Below are 16,128 nucleotides of genomic sequence, written 5' to 3' on the forward strand. Positions count from 1 at the left end.
TGCCCTCTAATCATGAAAGTCATGGGCTATGTATTTCTTACCCACCTCTATACTTCCTACCCCTCCCTGGAGCCTCAGACATGCCATAAATATTTGCTGAACTAAAACCCATATTCCCCATCCATCAACATCGTGCCCCAAACATAGGAAACACTCCGCACGCTTGCTGAATTGAGTCCTGTGGGAAAGCAGGGCACGAGAGCACAGAAGGTTTAATTGCTAAGGAAACTTTTATTTTAATTTTGCATTAACATCGGGACAAGGTTCTGGGAAACCTGCACAGAGGCAATCACTTCACAGGTCGCATTGTTCAGACAGATGCCAAATACTTTTCCCGTTTCTTTACCCTTCACTGGATGTCCTCCAGGGCTACCTGAAATCTGTTTCCTTTCTTTAATCCTTAATTACCTCCATACGTAGGTTGTGATTTTGCTTTTCATGCAGTGGTACTGACATCGTCAAATAGTGCCCTGTCTATAGGTTAGTGTTTGCTTAGCCTTTAACATCTACAAAATGCTAGAAATACAAAGATTTTTTTTTAAAGAATGTGTTTTAAGCTTCAAAACTCACTAAGGTTTGCACATACAACTCAAGAGGTCACACCGATGGAAATTCCAATTTCCTGCTGTATATTCCAAGCCAAACTTTCAGATGGTAAGTGGTCTGAAGTCTATGGTAAGTATGATTACAACAAAGAAACCTGATTTTCAAATACCGTGAAACGTAAGGGTGATCCAAGTTATTCTGAGGCAAATACTATAAAGCTCATTGTAGCTCCAGAGGTATATGGATTCTTCATTGGCTGTTACCATTGTACAGATTAAACAATTAATTCTATACAAAGCTATGTATTCACATCATCTGTAAAGCTCCTTCAAGTTATTTCACCCTCAAACACATGTTCTTACATCATGAAATGTTTTGTAAAAGTCCATCTGCGTTGAGTACATTCAATTCTGAGTAACCATGATCTTCAAACGTAAGTTCGAAACAGCAGCTTTATATAGTTTCTGTATGATAACAGCAATAATCCTAACATGTTAGTAACATGCTGGTGCATTCTTTCATGAGACTATTTCCTAAAACAATGTAACAGATTTTGGGCAATTTCTGGAATGAGAAATCCGCATTAAAAGAAAGAATCCTGTTTGTTTTCCAACTTTAAACCATTCCCAGAGAGTGGGCTGGGGGAGGGGACGGGAATCATTTCCCTTTTTTAAGAAAAAGAAGGATTAAAATCTGAAATAGTAGACCTTAAAGAGAAGCTGGGGACATGCTGCTGGATCTTAGACATTCTTCAGTGGAGACAGACAGAGGAAATCAGAGTCCACTGTCAGAAAGCCTGAGCCACACTGTACACATTCTCTCCAAGGTGCCCGGAGGGGTCAGCGTACCAGGGGGGTGGGGTATTCCATTGACCTGCACTCTTGTGGGATCGAGAAAACCCTGAACCAAGAGCAGATGTTCAGACATGTTCCCGAAAGAGATGAACGGGAGGCAGATGGACCACAGCCCCTGAGGACGGATCAGGCAAGGTATCCGCGTGATATTGTTGGAGGATGTTCAGTGCCTGAAGGTGACCTAAGTGCTCTCTGCACGGGTGAATCCTGTCCTCAGGAGGGGCTGGTGGCTCAGACGTCGGAACTCTCTCCAGCTGTGCCCCTAAGCCCCAGTCTCCGACGTGACCTGGTTACGCCTCGTCCTGCGTTACAGAGGTTGCAGGAGATGGAATTCACACAAAATTGCGCATCACATGGTGGACGCAGAGACAGTCTTAGCCACAGGATCAGACCCCAGAAAACACACGTACGGACATGAACCACCTTCTGTCTTCATTCAATTCTGCAAGAACTCAAGATGTCACGGTCATGGATGCGTATGGGTCGTGGAGGGATTGCTTGTGTCTTTCTCCCCCCACGAAATATCGCACATTTTACATGCCAAAAATTCTGGTTCCTGTTAGAAGGGATTCCAGGGACTGCAGCAGCATTACTGAAGTGGCCTTTGAGTTCAGAACCTCTGTGCACCAAAGAAACAGCAGAACCCAAGGAGAATGCTGCAAATTATGGGATGCAAATCCGTACAGGAGAGATTTGTCTTAGCATTACTGTTCCTCAGGGATTTCACCAAAAGGCTGCAGCACAGACAGAGCTGTGAGCCTCTATTGTTTTTCCTTAAATAGTGATAAGCGTCTAAATACTGTAAACTTCTCGAAGAAACTGTATATATATAAACATGTATATCATGAATAGTATTTCATATTACTGCAAATAATACTGACAGTAATTGCCTTCCAATACCCAAATTGGAACTTACCATCATCCACGATGGGTCAAGATGGTCTTTTACTCATTATAATGTTGCACATGTTAGATTTAGCAAACACTCTTTCAATTTTATTCTCTTTTTCGTGATGCGCTATAAGGGGAATCACAGTGGCCACAGCATCACATCAGCTTGTGGAGTAAGTGATGCCTTAGGTCGTGGATCACACGCATTGGCTGAGAGATGAACAGGTTACCTGTGCAACTTCCCGCTCTCCGTCTGCACTGGCGTTGGCCAGACTCACTGAAATCCCGCCTGCCGCGTTCATATAACGCTGGCCTTGGAAGACGTGACTAATGTCTATGCCTCTGTTTACCGCAAACCCTGATTTTTCTCCCCAGGGCGTAAATGTGGGGTTTTAATGGGGTCTCCAGGTGAGGAGACAGAGAAAAGGGATCTGAGTCCCTGGGTGGAAGCTGCCAGGGCTGGCTTCACCCAGTGCCGCTCCCCGAGCTCGTCTGTGATGCAGCAGGTGGGGTGGCCCCGGGCGCCCCGAGACGCCCGTGGCTAACGGCTTCCTCTCCCAACCTGCTTCTCCCAGTCGCACTGGCAAGACAGGCCTGACGACGAGCAACACATCTGAAGCCACGGCTTCCAGATAAGGTTCCCCAGCGACAGCTGATTGGGGACGTCCCGCAGGGTCTCAGCGTGGCGGGCTGCCGCTTCCTGCATGGTCCCCAGGATCTCCCGGAACCGGGGCTCTGACGTCGGAGTTAACGGGTTTCTCTCCCTGGGGTCTCGGGAGATGTCGAAGAGTAGAGGCGGGTCGTGGTAGGTGACGTACTGCCCGTGACAGAAACACACGTGGGTGGCAAAGCATCCGTTGGCGCCCTCGGGGAAGAACTTGGGTGTGAAGAAAAAGGCTTTCCAGACGGACGTGCCTGTGGTTGACAAGGACAGGAGTGGGTTTCGTGGGGACAGGGTCCTCAGAGTCCCCCCCAAAGAGAACAGGCACAGAAATCACCCTGCCGCGCACTGCAAGAAGGCAGAGACCTACCACTCGCTTATGCGTGGAATGGATTTCTCATGCTTGAGGCTCAAAAGGGTAAGAGACATAGCTTTAAAAAATAAAAAACCCACGCATTGCTGTTTAACTGCAACAGCACAAGAGACGAAGCTGATTATGCAATAGCTGTTAGGGTGCAAATCTAACCAGATTAGAACTGTGGCATTTCCTCCTCAATCCATCTCTCTCTCCCTCTCCCTCTTTCTCTCTCTCCCTCTTCCATCTTTTCCCCAACCCCTAACTGCTTGGGAGAAGCTGGTGAGAAAGGAAAAGACCTTACTAATTATTTGAGCAGAGAACTCTAAGACGACTGCCACGGTTCAGTCTCATAAACTTGACAGCTTGTAGCTGCACTGGGGCAGGCACTCAGCAAATACACACTGGCTAACAGATTGTAGGCTCCGAGCTCTGACCCTTTTTGTTCTCCAACTTCAAGATGCTAAGCTTCGCAGCCTGTGTTTCTGTTTAAAACAAAGTGGAGGGAAGGGGGAGGCTCCACGCTAACATGTACGTGAGATGGTAAAACGCGACACACACACACACACACACATACACACACGTGGACACGTACATACAGCCATCAGGAACCATCTGAACCACGCTAGGACCTCAGCTAACATTTGATTTCCTCCCTTTTAAGAAAGCCTAGACGCATCCCATCCAGAATTTACTGAGGCTGGGCAGAAAGTGCAGCTGGGTTTCAGAAATGATCTTTTGGGGGTGAAGAAAATGTTCTGATATTAGATTTGACTCTAGTCGTAGAATTCTATCCATTTACTAAAAATGGATGAATTGGAATTCTATGCTCTATATGTGATATCTTAATAAAGGTGCTAAAAATTCCAAATTGACCCCAGAGTAGGATGGTTACATAGTTTTTAAAATGTCACTTCTGGGGCTTCCCTGGTGGCGCAGTGGTTGTGAGTCCGCCTGCTGATGCAGGGGACACGGGTTCGTGCCCTGGTCCGGGAAGATCCCACATGCCGTGGAGCGGCTGGGCCTGTGAGCCATGGCCCCTGAGCCTGCGCGTCCGGAGCCTGTGCTCCGTAACGGGAGAGGCCACAACAGTGAGAGGCCCGCGTACTGAAAAAAAAAAAAAAAAAAAAAAAGTTTTTTTCTCTATTGTTAAAATTCCAGTCCACTCTGAACAAAGGTTCCTTCCGTCTCACCTCTGTCACAGATAAATATTTGACCACCACGGGATCTGGATCTTTCTTACAACTGAGGCCCACTGACCAGAGGAAACAATTATTACATTTTCTAGGGAGAATGCAGGAAAATTAAATGGAACATTTTTTTCAAAAAAATAGTCTAAGTAGTGATGGGAACAATAATTTGACTTAGGTTTAAAATACGCTCCAAAATTTAAGAGAAATAATTGTGACTATTACAGGACAAAGATGTCAGTGACATACAGTTAGAGAGAGGGCTGCTTTGTCAAGGCCACAGAAAATGCTGTGGAGATCACTACCTACCTATGAAACCCATTTTTATGCAAAATCACCGCTGGAAAAAAACTGAGTGGATTCATGAGAAAAGAAAGTTTACAGTCCTTTGACCAAAAGACAAATAGTGTTTACGTGAGAAAAACATGACTCCTAAGCTAGACCCTGAATTTAGCACCTTCCAAGTGTAATCCTTAAACGGCTATTTCGTCCAAATTAAAATAAGCAGTGGGTTCCTGGGATTTCTTGGGGATCTGAGGGGCGTGCGAGCCCAGGACAGGAACAGCTGTTGTGATTTTGATCACTTCCAGGGTCTCAGCCAGCAGAAAAGGTTCAGAGGTCCGTTGACAGAGAAACCCCAGGCCTGAGCACACAGGGTTCCCGAGAACAGAAACAGAGAGAATGCAAAGCCCGTTCCTTTCTGTCCATGTGGCACTGGAACCACCTTCTGCAGATATTAGATGCTCAGTTCTGCCCAACAGATACCAGTCCATTTTGCAAAGTGCTTTTCCCTTCATGCGAGGATTCTTGTCTGTCTGGAGCCATGACCAGCATCCAGGGGAGACATCCTTTGTCTCTGAGCTCAGAAGTGTTTCCTGTCTTGGTGGCTAGTTGACTACGATCTGCTTAAACTCTCCTCCCCTTTCTGATGGCTCTGACAACGTGGGTTCCAAACCCAGCTTTACGATTTCCTAGCTGTGGGATGCTGGGCGTGGCTGTTAACCTCTCAGGGCCCGCAGCTCCTTTTCTGATAAGTGAGGATAATAATAGTACCGGCCTCGGGGCTCTGCTTTGGGGGTTAACAATCCATCCCCGCGTGTAAAGCTCTCAGAACAATGCCAGGTGCATAGTAATACCCACCTTTGCGTTAGCTTTGAATATTAAGCTGCTGTCAATCTAAGACAAAAACACTAGTTTCTTTATGCTCTTAAACCTGTTGCCACTGTAATACAAGTCTTAAGACACCTTCCCCCCACCTCCTAAGGACTCTTAAAGAATATGGACAACAAAATGTAAATGGCTTCAACACATTGGCTCTTAATTTATCACTCAGATTTAGACATCCTTTGATGAATGTTGTTGAACAAGCTAGTCTTGGCAAGAGTTATCTTGGATGCTTGGAGGATTCTGCGTACATACAGAAGACACCCAGAGTCATTTGGGGGTTTTCGGTCTTAGCAGTGTTTCCCACTACATAGCGCCATCTTGGAGTCCTTCTAGAAGTATTTCAAAGACTGTTGTGTTTTCCCACTGTAAGCGGCCCATACCATACCCCCCCACAGGGAACCTCAGCTTGCCCCCTTGGTAATGTTGATCTCATGTCCTGGACGGACGTCTGAAAATCCACCCCAAGGTCCCCACGCTCATGGCGACCTCCTTGCTTCCACGATGCCCCCCAACCGTGTTCCCCTGTCCTGAGCCAGCCACCCGACATCAATGCCACATTCTTGTCTCAGACCCAAAGATCCTAGGATGTGGGCCCACAGGGAGCCGCCTAGGGCACCAGTGTCTTCACACAGGCTCCCAGAGAAGTGCGGACCCAAGGGCTCTTGCTCTTGACGCCTGAGACTCGTGTCCACCCATTCTCTGTAGCCCAGACCCTCAACGACCCGGCACTGGGCTCATGGATTATAGACCCAGTTCTGCTAGCTTCCTGCGCTGGCTGCACGGAGACTCAAGATACGAAAACACTGAGAAGCAAGAGGAAGCAGGGAAGGGCTGCGACCCAGAGCACCTGCTTTGAAATTCAGATTTAGAGGAGCCGTAGCTCCACGAGTGATGCCTGAGTGCCCGAAAGCAAAACACTCCCTTTGACTAAGTGTTTGTTTTTGCATTTGGGGGGACGGAAATATGAATCCTGTACTGAGTGGGTACACAAGGCGTGCTAAAGCCTCCCATTCCCCTCCACTGTCTCTGTGTGTTGAAATCCTATCCATTGTTCAAGGTCCCACAACGCCTCCTCTGTGAACCTGTCCAGGTCTCCAGCCAGAAGTTACGCGTTTCCTGGCGCCGCTCCGCAGTTTCTACCATGTGTTCAGTCCTGAAGGGCTACTACGTCTGTGGACTCCATTTCTTTCTAGGTTACTTGCTCCCTGAACACAAGAACTGTTATCTCCCACGTGTGTTAAATGCCCGGTACCTAGAGCCTTACATAGAAGAGTGAATGTATCTGTGAATTGCCAGCGTCCAGGGCCTTACGTAGAACATGTGCTCAATAAAAACGTGCTGGGTAAATTAATGATGAATGGGCCGACGGGATGAGCAGCGGGAAGAAGCCAGCTGCCACCACGAAAGCCGGCATGGGGGCCGACAGGAAGCCCAGTACGTTCTGTGCGTCTCTACTCCAGAGCCACTGGGGGCGTCCTGCCTAAAATCACTCCGTGCCAACACAGCCTCCAGCCAGCCAGAGATCCAGGCTGCTTGGTGACATCTGGTCACGGCAGATAAATGAGACAGGAAGTCAGAGATTTCTCGGGGTGTCTCCACGTCACCTTTGCCTTCAAGAAAGCGTGTGCACAGAGGCATGTGCAGGGTGGACATGGCGGCAGTGGGAGGGAGGGTGTGGATCAGGGTCAGAGTTCATCCAGGGGAAGCCAGAGCTGAGGTCCGCAAGGATGGGTGGACTTAGGGAATGAGAGGACACGAATGAATTCCAGAAACAGTCCATGGGGCTGTGGAGATGGCCAGAGACAGCAGTGAGGAAGAAGAGTCATCTTTGTGGGTGTGAATAAAAGAACTTACTGTCTTGGGGGAAGAAGCTCCAGTTGACCACGGGGCAGACTCTCAAAGTAGCCAGTGTTGGTTTAGCGTCCAACTTTGCAGTCAACTCTTGTTACTGCACGCCTATTCTGTGACCTCTGACACCTCTTCGTCCTCACCTGTAAATAACTTTGGTAGAGACTGATAACTATCCTCACGCTCGCACAGTTGTGGGGTGTCACCAGGGCACACAGACACCCATGATGAAGGCTACACTGTCCAGCCTCCTCCGATACCAGGTGGCCAACTTCTGGCCTGGGGAACATCATCCTGTCCATCCATTGCTCCCTCCTGCTGCCCGTAGGTGGACACTGTCACCCTTCTCCACGCAGAAGAAGCCGCTGCATCCTCCAGGTGGTGGGACGGAGCTTGGAGTCTGCATCCCTGAAACTCTGTGGACCACCTACCGCTAGACTTCACTCACGAGATGAAGACAGAAACCTCCCTCTGATAGAAGCTACTGTGACTTTTTGTTTCTGGTACGGCCAAATCTAATACGAATAAAATCACTTTTAATAAGGAAGATTAAGAGAGGCATCATATGCAAAGAGCGTCTGCTAGACAGGAGATATAGAATAAACGTTAAGGGTGTACGTAAGGGTGCAGTGTATTGTTATCAAGCGTGTCTTCAAAAGACATGCAGTGGTCACATAAAAAAGATGACGTGTTTCAAGAATAAGAGATTAACAGAGTTGAAAAGCCTAAAACCACCTACAAACCATTTGTGGATAGAAGATCCGAAGGTGAGGAAGACACAAATATTTAATATAAATATGAATACCTAATATAAATACTTAATACAAATATTCACTACAACATCCCTTGGTTAGAACTAAAATGTACCCACAGAAAATGCCCAGGTCTGCTATAGCAGATGGAAGCAAATCAGGACGGAGTTAGAAACAAGCAGGAATACTGTGAGAACTGACATATGCCCCGTGCTGACATCAAAGAAGAGAGATGTGCAAAATATTGCAGGAAATCAGCAGGAGCGAGTACGTCAGGGGGAAAAGGGCAGAAGAAGTGGCTTATGGTAGCTGTGAATAAGCTGGGTGCTGAGCTAACACTGGAGGACTCATTCAGAAACACTGTGCTTTTGGCATTCGAAAGAGAAACTCCCATTTTGATGTATTTTGTCTCTGTAAGGAAGGTTGCATTGCGACAAATGAACAGAAGTCATGGCTGACACGTTTTTCGTCCAAGAATTAATGTCATCTGAGGTCAGACATGCGAAAACTTTAGTCGAAAAGTATTAGATGTCTGTAGAGAATAGACTTGTGATTGCCAAGGGGGAGGGATTTGGGGGAGGGATAGATTGGGGGTTTGGGATTAGCAGATACAAACTAGTATATACAGAACGGATAAACAAGGTCCTACTGTAGAGCACAGGGCACTATATTCAATATCCTATGATAAACCATCATGGAAAAGAATATGAAAAAGAATGTATATATGTATAACTGAGTCACTTTGCGGTACAGCCGAAATTAACACAACATTGCAAATCAACTATACTCCAATAAAAAAAAGTAGATGTATGTTTCAAAAATGGTCTAATATTATTTATAAGGTAATAGGAAGTGCCATATAAAAATACATGTTTGATAGACCAAGTAGGAGAAAACAAAAAAAATCCATTTATGATGGTGTTTTTCCATTAAAGGAAATGAATGGTTGGGACGATTAAGCCGGTTACTGAAGAGTCTGGGTGATAATGAGATAAAACAAATCGAATAAACATTGACCACAATTTCCGGGAAACCTTCTCCATCCACCTATATCACCATCACACCTTCTCTCAGGTTGTGGGCAAAGCAGATTCCGTCCATCCTGGGACACATCACCCTGCGTTGCTACAATTACACGCACACCTGTCCCACGATACCGGGCTGAGAAGGCAGGTGAAAAAGGAGTTAGTGGGTGAATATTGCAAAGGTCAAGAGCTGTTGGGAAGGCAGCCTTTGGTCGAGACTTTCAACCAAAAGGGAAAGGAAATCCCAGGACTTGAAATATATCCTTGAAGTGATTTACGTATATGCGCTTTTTCTTAATTGCAACAGAAGTTCTGGTTGGGCTAGGGCTTCTCCTTCTTAAGGTAAGCTGGAGTACAGGAAAGTGCCCTGCAGCTTGCATTTGAAAAGGCCACAGCCCCCATGAGTTCAGTTTCAGCCCTCGATTTGTTGTTTCTGACCCTTCAGGTTTAACTTCCGATAATCAGACAAAGGAGAATCAGACCACCAACACAAACCGAAGTCATTAATAAAGACAAAAACTAAGCATAGCCTTTCTTACACCAATCAACTCCTGAGACATCGGCAGCTGTAATTAGAATCTTCTCTCTTTTCTTAGGTGCATTTTAGAGGCAAAATTAATTTTTTAACTGGGTGAAAATCTAGTGAACAAAGCCAGCCTTTTCCCTCAATTACTATTGTAATGCTGTTGCAATTTTAAACCTCACTTATCTATTTTCAAAAAAAGGCACCTTTAAAAGAGCTAGATATAAACAAATTTCTTTAGAATGAATTCTAATTTCCTACTGCTTTTTGTTGTGATTTAAGATTTAAAAAAATTATTTTGAAGTCTTAAAAGTCAAAATCGTTTATCATTTTTCTATGAACAATGTACGCTTCAGGTGTACTATTGAGGTTTTTCAAATGATGCTTTAAAAAAAAAGTCACAGGAGAGAAGATTCCAACCAACTTGAATTGAAAAGCTAGCAGGATTTATGAGGCTCCTTGGATTCCACATCAGCATAACCACATCCCACGGATTTTTGTACGACCAGCTGGTCTGGAAACTCTCACACTAATGCGAGCATTTAGTTTATAGACATATTCATCCGCTCAAAAATCCGCAGCAGAATCTCAGAGCTAACTACCAGTCATTTAAGATAAATTTTACCATAAAATCAAGTTGTCATTAAACTGAATTTTTACTAACACTGCTTCATAGGTCAAAACTTAAAGCCAAACTTTTTGAATACACGCGGAACAGTACATTTAAAGTCACAATTCCCATTGTAATGCAAGAAAAGTTACCGGTGTCCTAATAATGCTTTCGTGAGTTCTTCTAAAATGCAGTGGGCGTAAGGATATGAGATGATTAAGTTAGGCCATTCAATTTGCTGAGACAACGAAATTACAGAAACATTATCGTTAGAGGATTATTCAATTAGAGAGAAGACACAGTATATAAAAGCTGAAAGGGGTTCATGTTTTAAAAGGATGGAAACAGCATTCCAGCTCTAAGTTTTTGGAAAAATGAGTAACAAGCTGGGAATTGTAACATGTAGGTGTCCAACTACTCAAGACAAAGGGCAACTGGATCTTAACCGCACCACCACTCAATTCTAGTTTACGGGTACCAGTGTACTTACTGCTGGTAAGCTGGTGCTTTCTGACCGAGGAACAGGGCGTGCGTTTGCTGTGTCTGCCAGTTGCCGGGGTGTCGGTGCTCGCCGCCTGGCTGACTTCCAGGTAGCAATGCTTTCCCAACAAGCTGGCAGGATTCCTGAGCCATCCGGAGGTGGCTCCAGCTCACTGCTGCCCTGATGCTACATTTCTAAACCCTGATCCTAAATGTCTCTCTTCTTTTCTAGCAAAGTATTTGGAGGTCAGGAGGCAGCCCTCTTACCACTGACAACTATGGGAGGTGTCTCCCTCGTAGTGATGACCATAAACTCCTACCAGCACAGATCCGAGATGATGTCAGTCATCTCCTCTAACTAGTACTGTATTCTCTAGTTGACAGGTAACTCCACACACACAGCTGACACTTCCTTACACACCTGTGCATTCCCAGCTGTTTGCACAGGCTGCAGCCCGCCCTGAACTAAGAGGTAAGCAACTCCCTGGCAGAGAATTTGGTCTCTTTTGCTCACTGACAGGTGCGCAGCCTAGCCCAGAAGGTGCCCCTTCGTAGGTGCTCGATAAATACGTGTAGAACAAATGAACAGATGAAATACTGAGCAAACAGCCATGGAGCCATGTGTGACAGCCAAGGCAGCAACCATTGTTACTGAGTTTCAGGCACAATCTGAAAAGTAGATGAGACGATTCATAACACCCATGGTTTCCTGAGACCCTTTAGCTAGATGGATGATTCCGGTGTGGAGACACCGTCATGTTTCCTCGTGTGCTGCTGCTTCAAGACAGAAGATAGTAAGGAACTGTGTAAGAGAAAATGTCACTTGTGTGTGTCTTAGAAGCAAGTTTTATCTCCAGGCCAGCTGCCTATCAGAATCTGGGTCTTGTTTTTCTCACTTACTCCTATTTTCCGCCCCTTCCTGTCCCTTTTCTGTTTACTCCTCCACATAATGGGTCCTCCAGCCCCAGATCCAATATGTTTCTTCCGGCTCCTCTAACTCGAGGGGGTTGGCTTTACTTAAATGCAGTTCTGCAAAAGACTCAGGATGAGATATCATCCTTCTCTAAACAGCCAAGAGTCCCTGAGACTTTGTTCTTTAAGCTTCCCGCAGGCTCCGTATAAAAGGAAGTGGGGGGCTTCCCTGGTGGCGCAGTGGTTGAGAGTCCGCCTGCCGATGCAGGGGACACGGGTTCGTGCCCCGGTCCGGGAAGATCCCACATGCCGCGGAGCGGCTGGGCCCGTGAGCCATGGCTGCTGAGCCTGCGCGTCCGGAGCCTGTGATCCGCAACGGGAGAGGCCACAACAGTGAGAGGCCTGCATACCACACACACACAAAAAAAAGGAAGTGGGGAGGACCGCATCTCTCATTTATGATGAGATGGCCCAGGTCTAAATGCTGCCAATAATCCTAAGAAGAGACAGCGTTCCTATGGGTGTTAGGAAGGATGGACACATTGATGAGATACGTAAATAGGATCCCTCCGGGCCTAGAATCGTGCGCCCATGGGTTTGCAATGTTGGTCTTCCAGAAAATATCTCAAGGAAGCCGTCCAGATTGAAAGTATAAACGCTGAAGGGTAAACCTGGTGTGATCTCTTTGGGCAACGGAAGGGTTATAATTTTCCACTCTAAGAATAATGGAGCAGCTGCTCTTTAAATGATGTCTTTGGTAAACTGACTGGGTGAGCAGGATGGGGTGAGGGGTACACTGAAATCCAGGATCAGAGTCACCTGAGTTTTTACAAAGTCATCAGCTGCAGGGGATAAACAAGCTGCTCTGAGAATCTCGCCTCTGGGAGCAGAATACCAAAACACACTAGAGAAGTGGGGAGTTTCATTTTCCCACCGAAGAGGAACCTAAAAGTCCAATATCAGCATCTAGCTCTGGGATATACAGCAGGGGTATAACAGTTGCTGGATTCCCATAGACTCCTAGGCATCTTAGCGATGTGAGCCTTAATGTAATTCTAAGTTTAAATACATGAAAACCAGATGTGAACCTATCACTACACCGACGATTCTCACTTGGTTCCACTTGGTCCTTTATGCTTTTTAGAAATGCACCCCTGTATCCGCTGTTGGAAAACCCAAAGAAGGTCCCGTCACTGATACAGTGCACGATTTACAACACACCTGGGTTTGGGAACCATGATAACAACAAAGCGTTTGAACTCTGTCTTAAATATCTACATCTAGCAAATACATACGATCCGTGACCAAACACACATCGATGAGTCATGACCCCTACCTTCGAGGCTCGGGAGAGAAGGTCGGGTAAACATCTCAAAGGCACTCGGAGCCAGTGCAAAAGCTACAGGACAGGAGGCAGAGAAGACGGCTTTCAGGGGGGTTGGGGGCGGATGGATAAGCATTAACCAGGAAGGGAAAAGAAAGGAAGTCCTCCCAGGTTGAGGGAGGTACAAGCACATGTCACGGCAACGTGTGACGGCCAACCTGGACAACCAGGGCACCGGGAGGCGTAAGAGACGAAGGGACGAGGAAGACGACGGAGAAAGCAACACTGAGCATCTTTTGGGCATCTCATGAGAGCCGTGCCCTCTTGCATTTTCTTCTATTCCCATTGCCGTGACTGCACGTAGCCGTACAGGCGTGGAAAGAAAGATGCATCTACTCACTGTTCTGTGGGTGCCAGCGCACGGCGTTCAGGTAGAAGTTGCAGTAGTGGAAGAGAAACTCGTGATCCGAGCGATGGCTTCTCCCTTGCAGCAGGGGCATCAGGTCACGGCCATCGATGATCCTGGGGGACAAAGCAGGTGGGCATCAGGGGGCGGCATCAGCCTTGGGCTAGAACATCCCGAGGTCTGCGCTGTCCTTCCAGCAAATGGGGGCACGATAGAGCTACAACGTGGTAATGAAGTAACCAAGCCAGGACGCTAACTGAGCCACACTGGGCGCCGTATGCGATGTAGCACCAGCTCTGCTCGTGCATGAACTCACTTCATCCTCTAAGCAGCACCACGAGTTGTGACCGGTGTCATTCCAGGATGATGGGATGAAGAAATGGAGCGATTCACCGAACTCCACGTGTGTCGTAAGAGCCAACGGGATTGAAACCCAGCTGACTGGGCGTCCATGCTTTCCCCTGCTTTCCCCTGCTACTGCTCCTATACTGAGTTCTCTGCCTATTGCCTTGGCCAACAGTGTATGCACAAACTACGGATCTATCGAAAATAAGAATTTCTGACAATCTGAGTTTTAAAAAAAGATAATATACAGCACGGGGCAATTTAGACTGGATGGACTTCAATGCAAATGAAGTTCTAAGTCCCAGGGACGTGATTTGTAAATAATAATGATGCTATTAAATACCCCGAAGATGTAAATGTACTCACATGCATTTACATATCACATATACACATTACACACATGTTTATGTTCTCAAAGGTAAATATATCACTTCTATAACTAGGCTGAGAAGGGGAACTTTCCAGATGGTAGGCAATAACTGTATACAACTGCTAAGGAGCAAAATTAAGACTATGTGGAGGTTACATAAAGGAAAAAAGCCTATAATTTTCCTTTGAGTGAAACATACATTAACAGCCACTAGAGAAATTGAAGTCGTTGATTACCATGAGGCCACTGCCACCGAAACCTGGGGCAGAAAGCTACTTGGAAAGAGGTAAATTGTTGAACTTGAGGGTTTTCTTTCTCTGATAAAAAACATTCCAAGACAAATATCATATGATATCGCTTATATGTGGAATCTAAAAAATGGTACAAGTGAACTTATTTACAAAACAGAAATAGAGTCACAGATGTAGAAAACAAATTTACGGTTACTGGGGGGTAAAGGCGGGGAGGGATAAATTGGGAGATTGGGATTGACACACACACACTACTATATATAAAATGAATAACTAATAAGGACCTACTGTATAGCACAGGGAACTCTACTCAATACTCTGTAATGGCCTATGTGGGGAAAGCATCTTAAAAAGAGTGGATATGTGTATATGTATAACTGAATCACTTTGCTGCACACCTGGAACTAACACAACATTGTAAATCAACTATACTCCAACAAAAAATTAAAAAAAAAAAACCCAAAACACTCCATCCCTGGCCCCTCCTACTATGAGGAATTGAGAAACCGGAACTTTAACTTGGTTATATAATGTGGGTAAGCACTCTTGAGAGGTCCTACATCCCTTGAGTTTTTTTTTTTTCTTTTTTCTTTGTGGTTTATTTTGGTGTTGCTAAAAATCCCATCATGTAATTATTGCTGACTGCTTCTCTGGTCCCCACCTTAGTGATTAATCATGCACTCCGCACAAGTCCACGGAACTGAAAATATTCTATTATTGTAAGTTAAAAATAAGAACAAAAGACAGAATTGGCTCACTTTCCAAGTCTGATTCTCATTTGCCATGAGAGGAACAAGGTAGAGAGATGATTCTATCCAGAAGCAGGGTGTTCTCTGAATAGTAGCTCTGTCCTGAAATGGCAGATATTGTGAATTCCAAGAAAAACTCAGTCCTTAAGATTAGGAGAGCCTAAGTAGGTGGAAAGGAAGCAAAGGATGAGGGGAGAGGAACAGAGAGGAGGACCTGAGCATAAAAAGCCCCCAGTGGTGAAAACCCTGAAGGTGAGAGATGGGACATATGGGCCCAACCCCTCTCCACCACCTTTAGCTCCATGTGGAGAGAAGGCCTTTCCACTATGGCTCGAGGGTGAGAATGAATCTCCATTTCTCTGACTCAATGTCTACCTCATTTCTCAAAGCTGTTTTTCATCATAAACCCACAACACTCAGCACTTAAGAACCCAGGAGACAGAACTGTTTCCTTAAGATGGGCATTTCATAACTGAACTGGGCCTGATCCTACAAAAGGGGGATGTAATGACAAAAAGAACACTGTAAATCTCATAGACGTTTTTTCTGACTTCCAAACGGAAGATTTGTCTCTTTTTTTAAGGAGGGAAGCAAAGTCTGTTCTGCACACTTCTTTCTTCTTGCAATGCAGAGACAGGTCTCATTTCTTTTTTACATCCTATACCTAACGCACTCTTTCCTGGAAGCCAGCAATAAATCACGCTGTGATGGAAACGCTGTTGAACAGTGCTGGAGAAATATGGCTTGTCAAAAAGAGGCTCATTTCTGCCATGAAAAATGGAAAGTGACTCTATTGAGCTCCCTTTTAAACGGTGTCTGAGCTATCGAAATACTTGGGATGGCTGGGATGGCAATGTTTGTACAACATC

The 16,128-nt window shown here is 45.7% G+C and overlaps 1 protein-coding gene across 9 annotated transcripts in view; it reads right to left on the bottom strand.

Annotated features, from left to right (window-relative positions):
• Positions 1 to 211: 211 nt before the first annotated feature.
• The window catches only part of LOC308608560 (steryl-sulfatase-like), a 171,738-nt gene continuing 155,821 nt past the window's right edge, over positions 212 to 16,128 (bottom strand). For all 9 annotated transcript variants that reach the window (XM_081221781.1, XM_081221783.1, XM_081221789.1 and 6 more), the window contains 2 exons: positions 13,539 to 13,660; positions 212 to 3,206 (listed from right to left, as the gene is read on the bottom strand). In XM_081221781.1, the coding sequence (XP_081077907.1) occupies positions 2,833 to 3,206; positions 13,539 to 13,660 (496 nt within the window). In that variant the 3' untranslated portion in view covers positions 212 to 2,832. The remainder of the gene's footprint in view (positions 3,207 to 13,538; positions 13,661 to 16,128) is intronic.

Source organism: Mesoplodon bidens (assembly GCF_964165515.1).
Source record: "Mesoplodon bidens genome assembly, chromosome: X".
NCBI lineage: Eukaryota > Metazoa > Chordata > Mammalia > Artiodactyla > Ziphiidae > Mesoplodon > Mesoplodon bidens.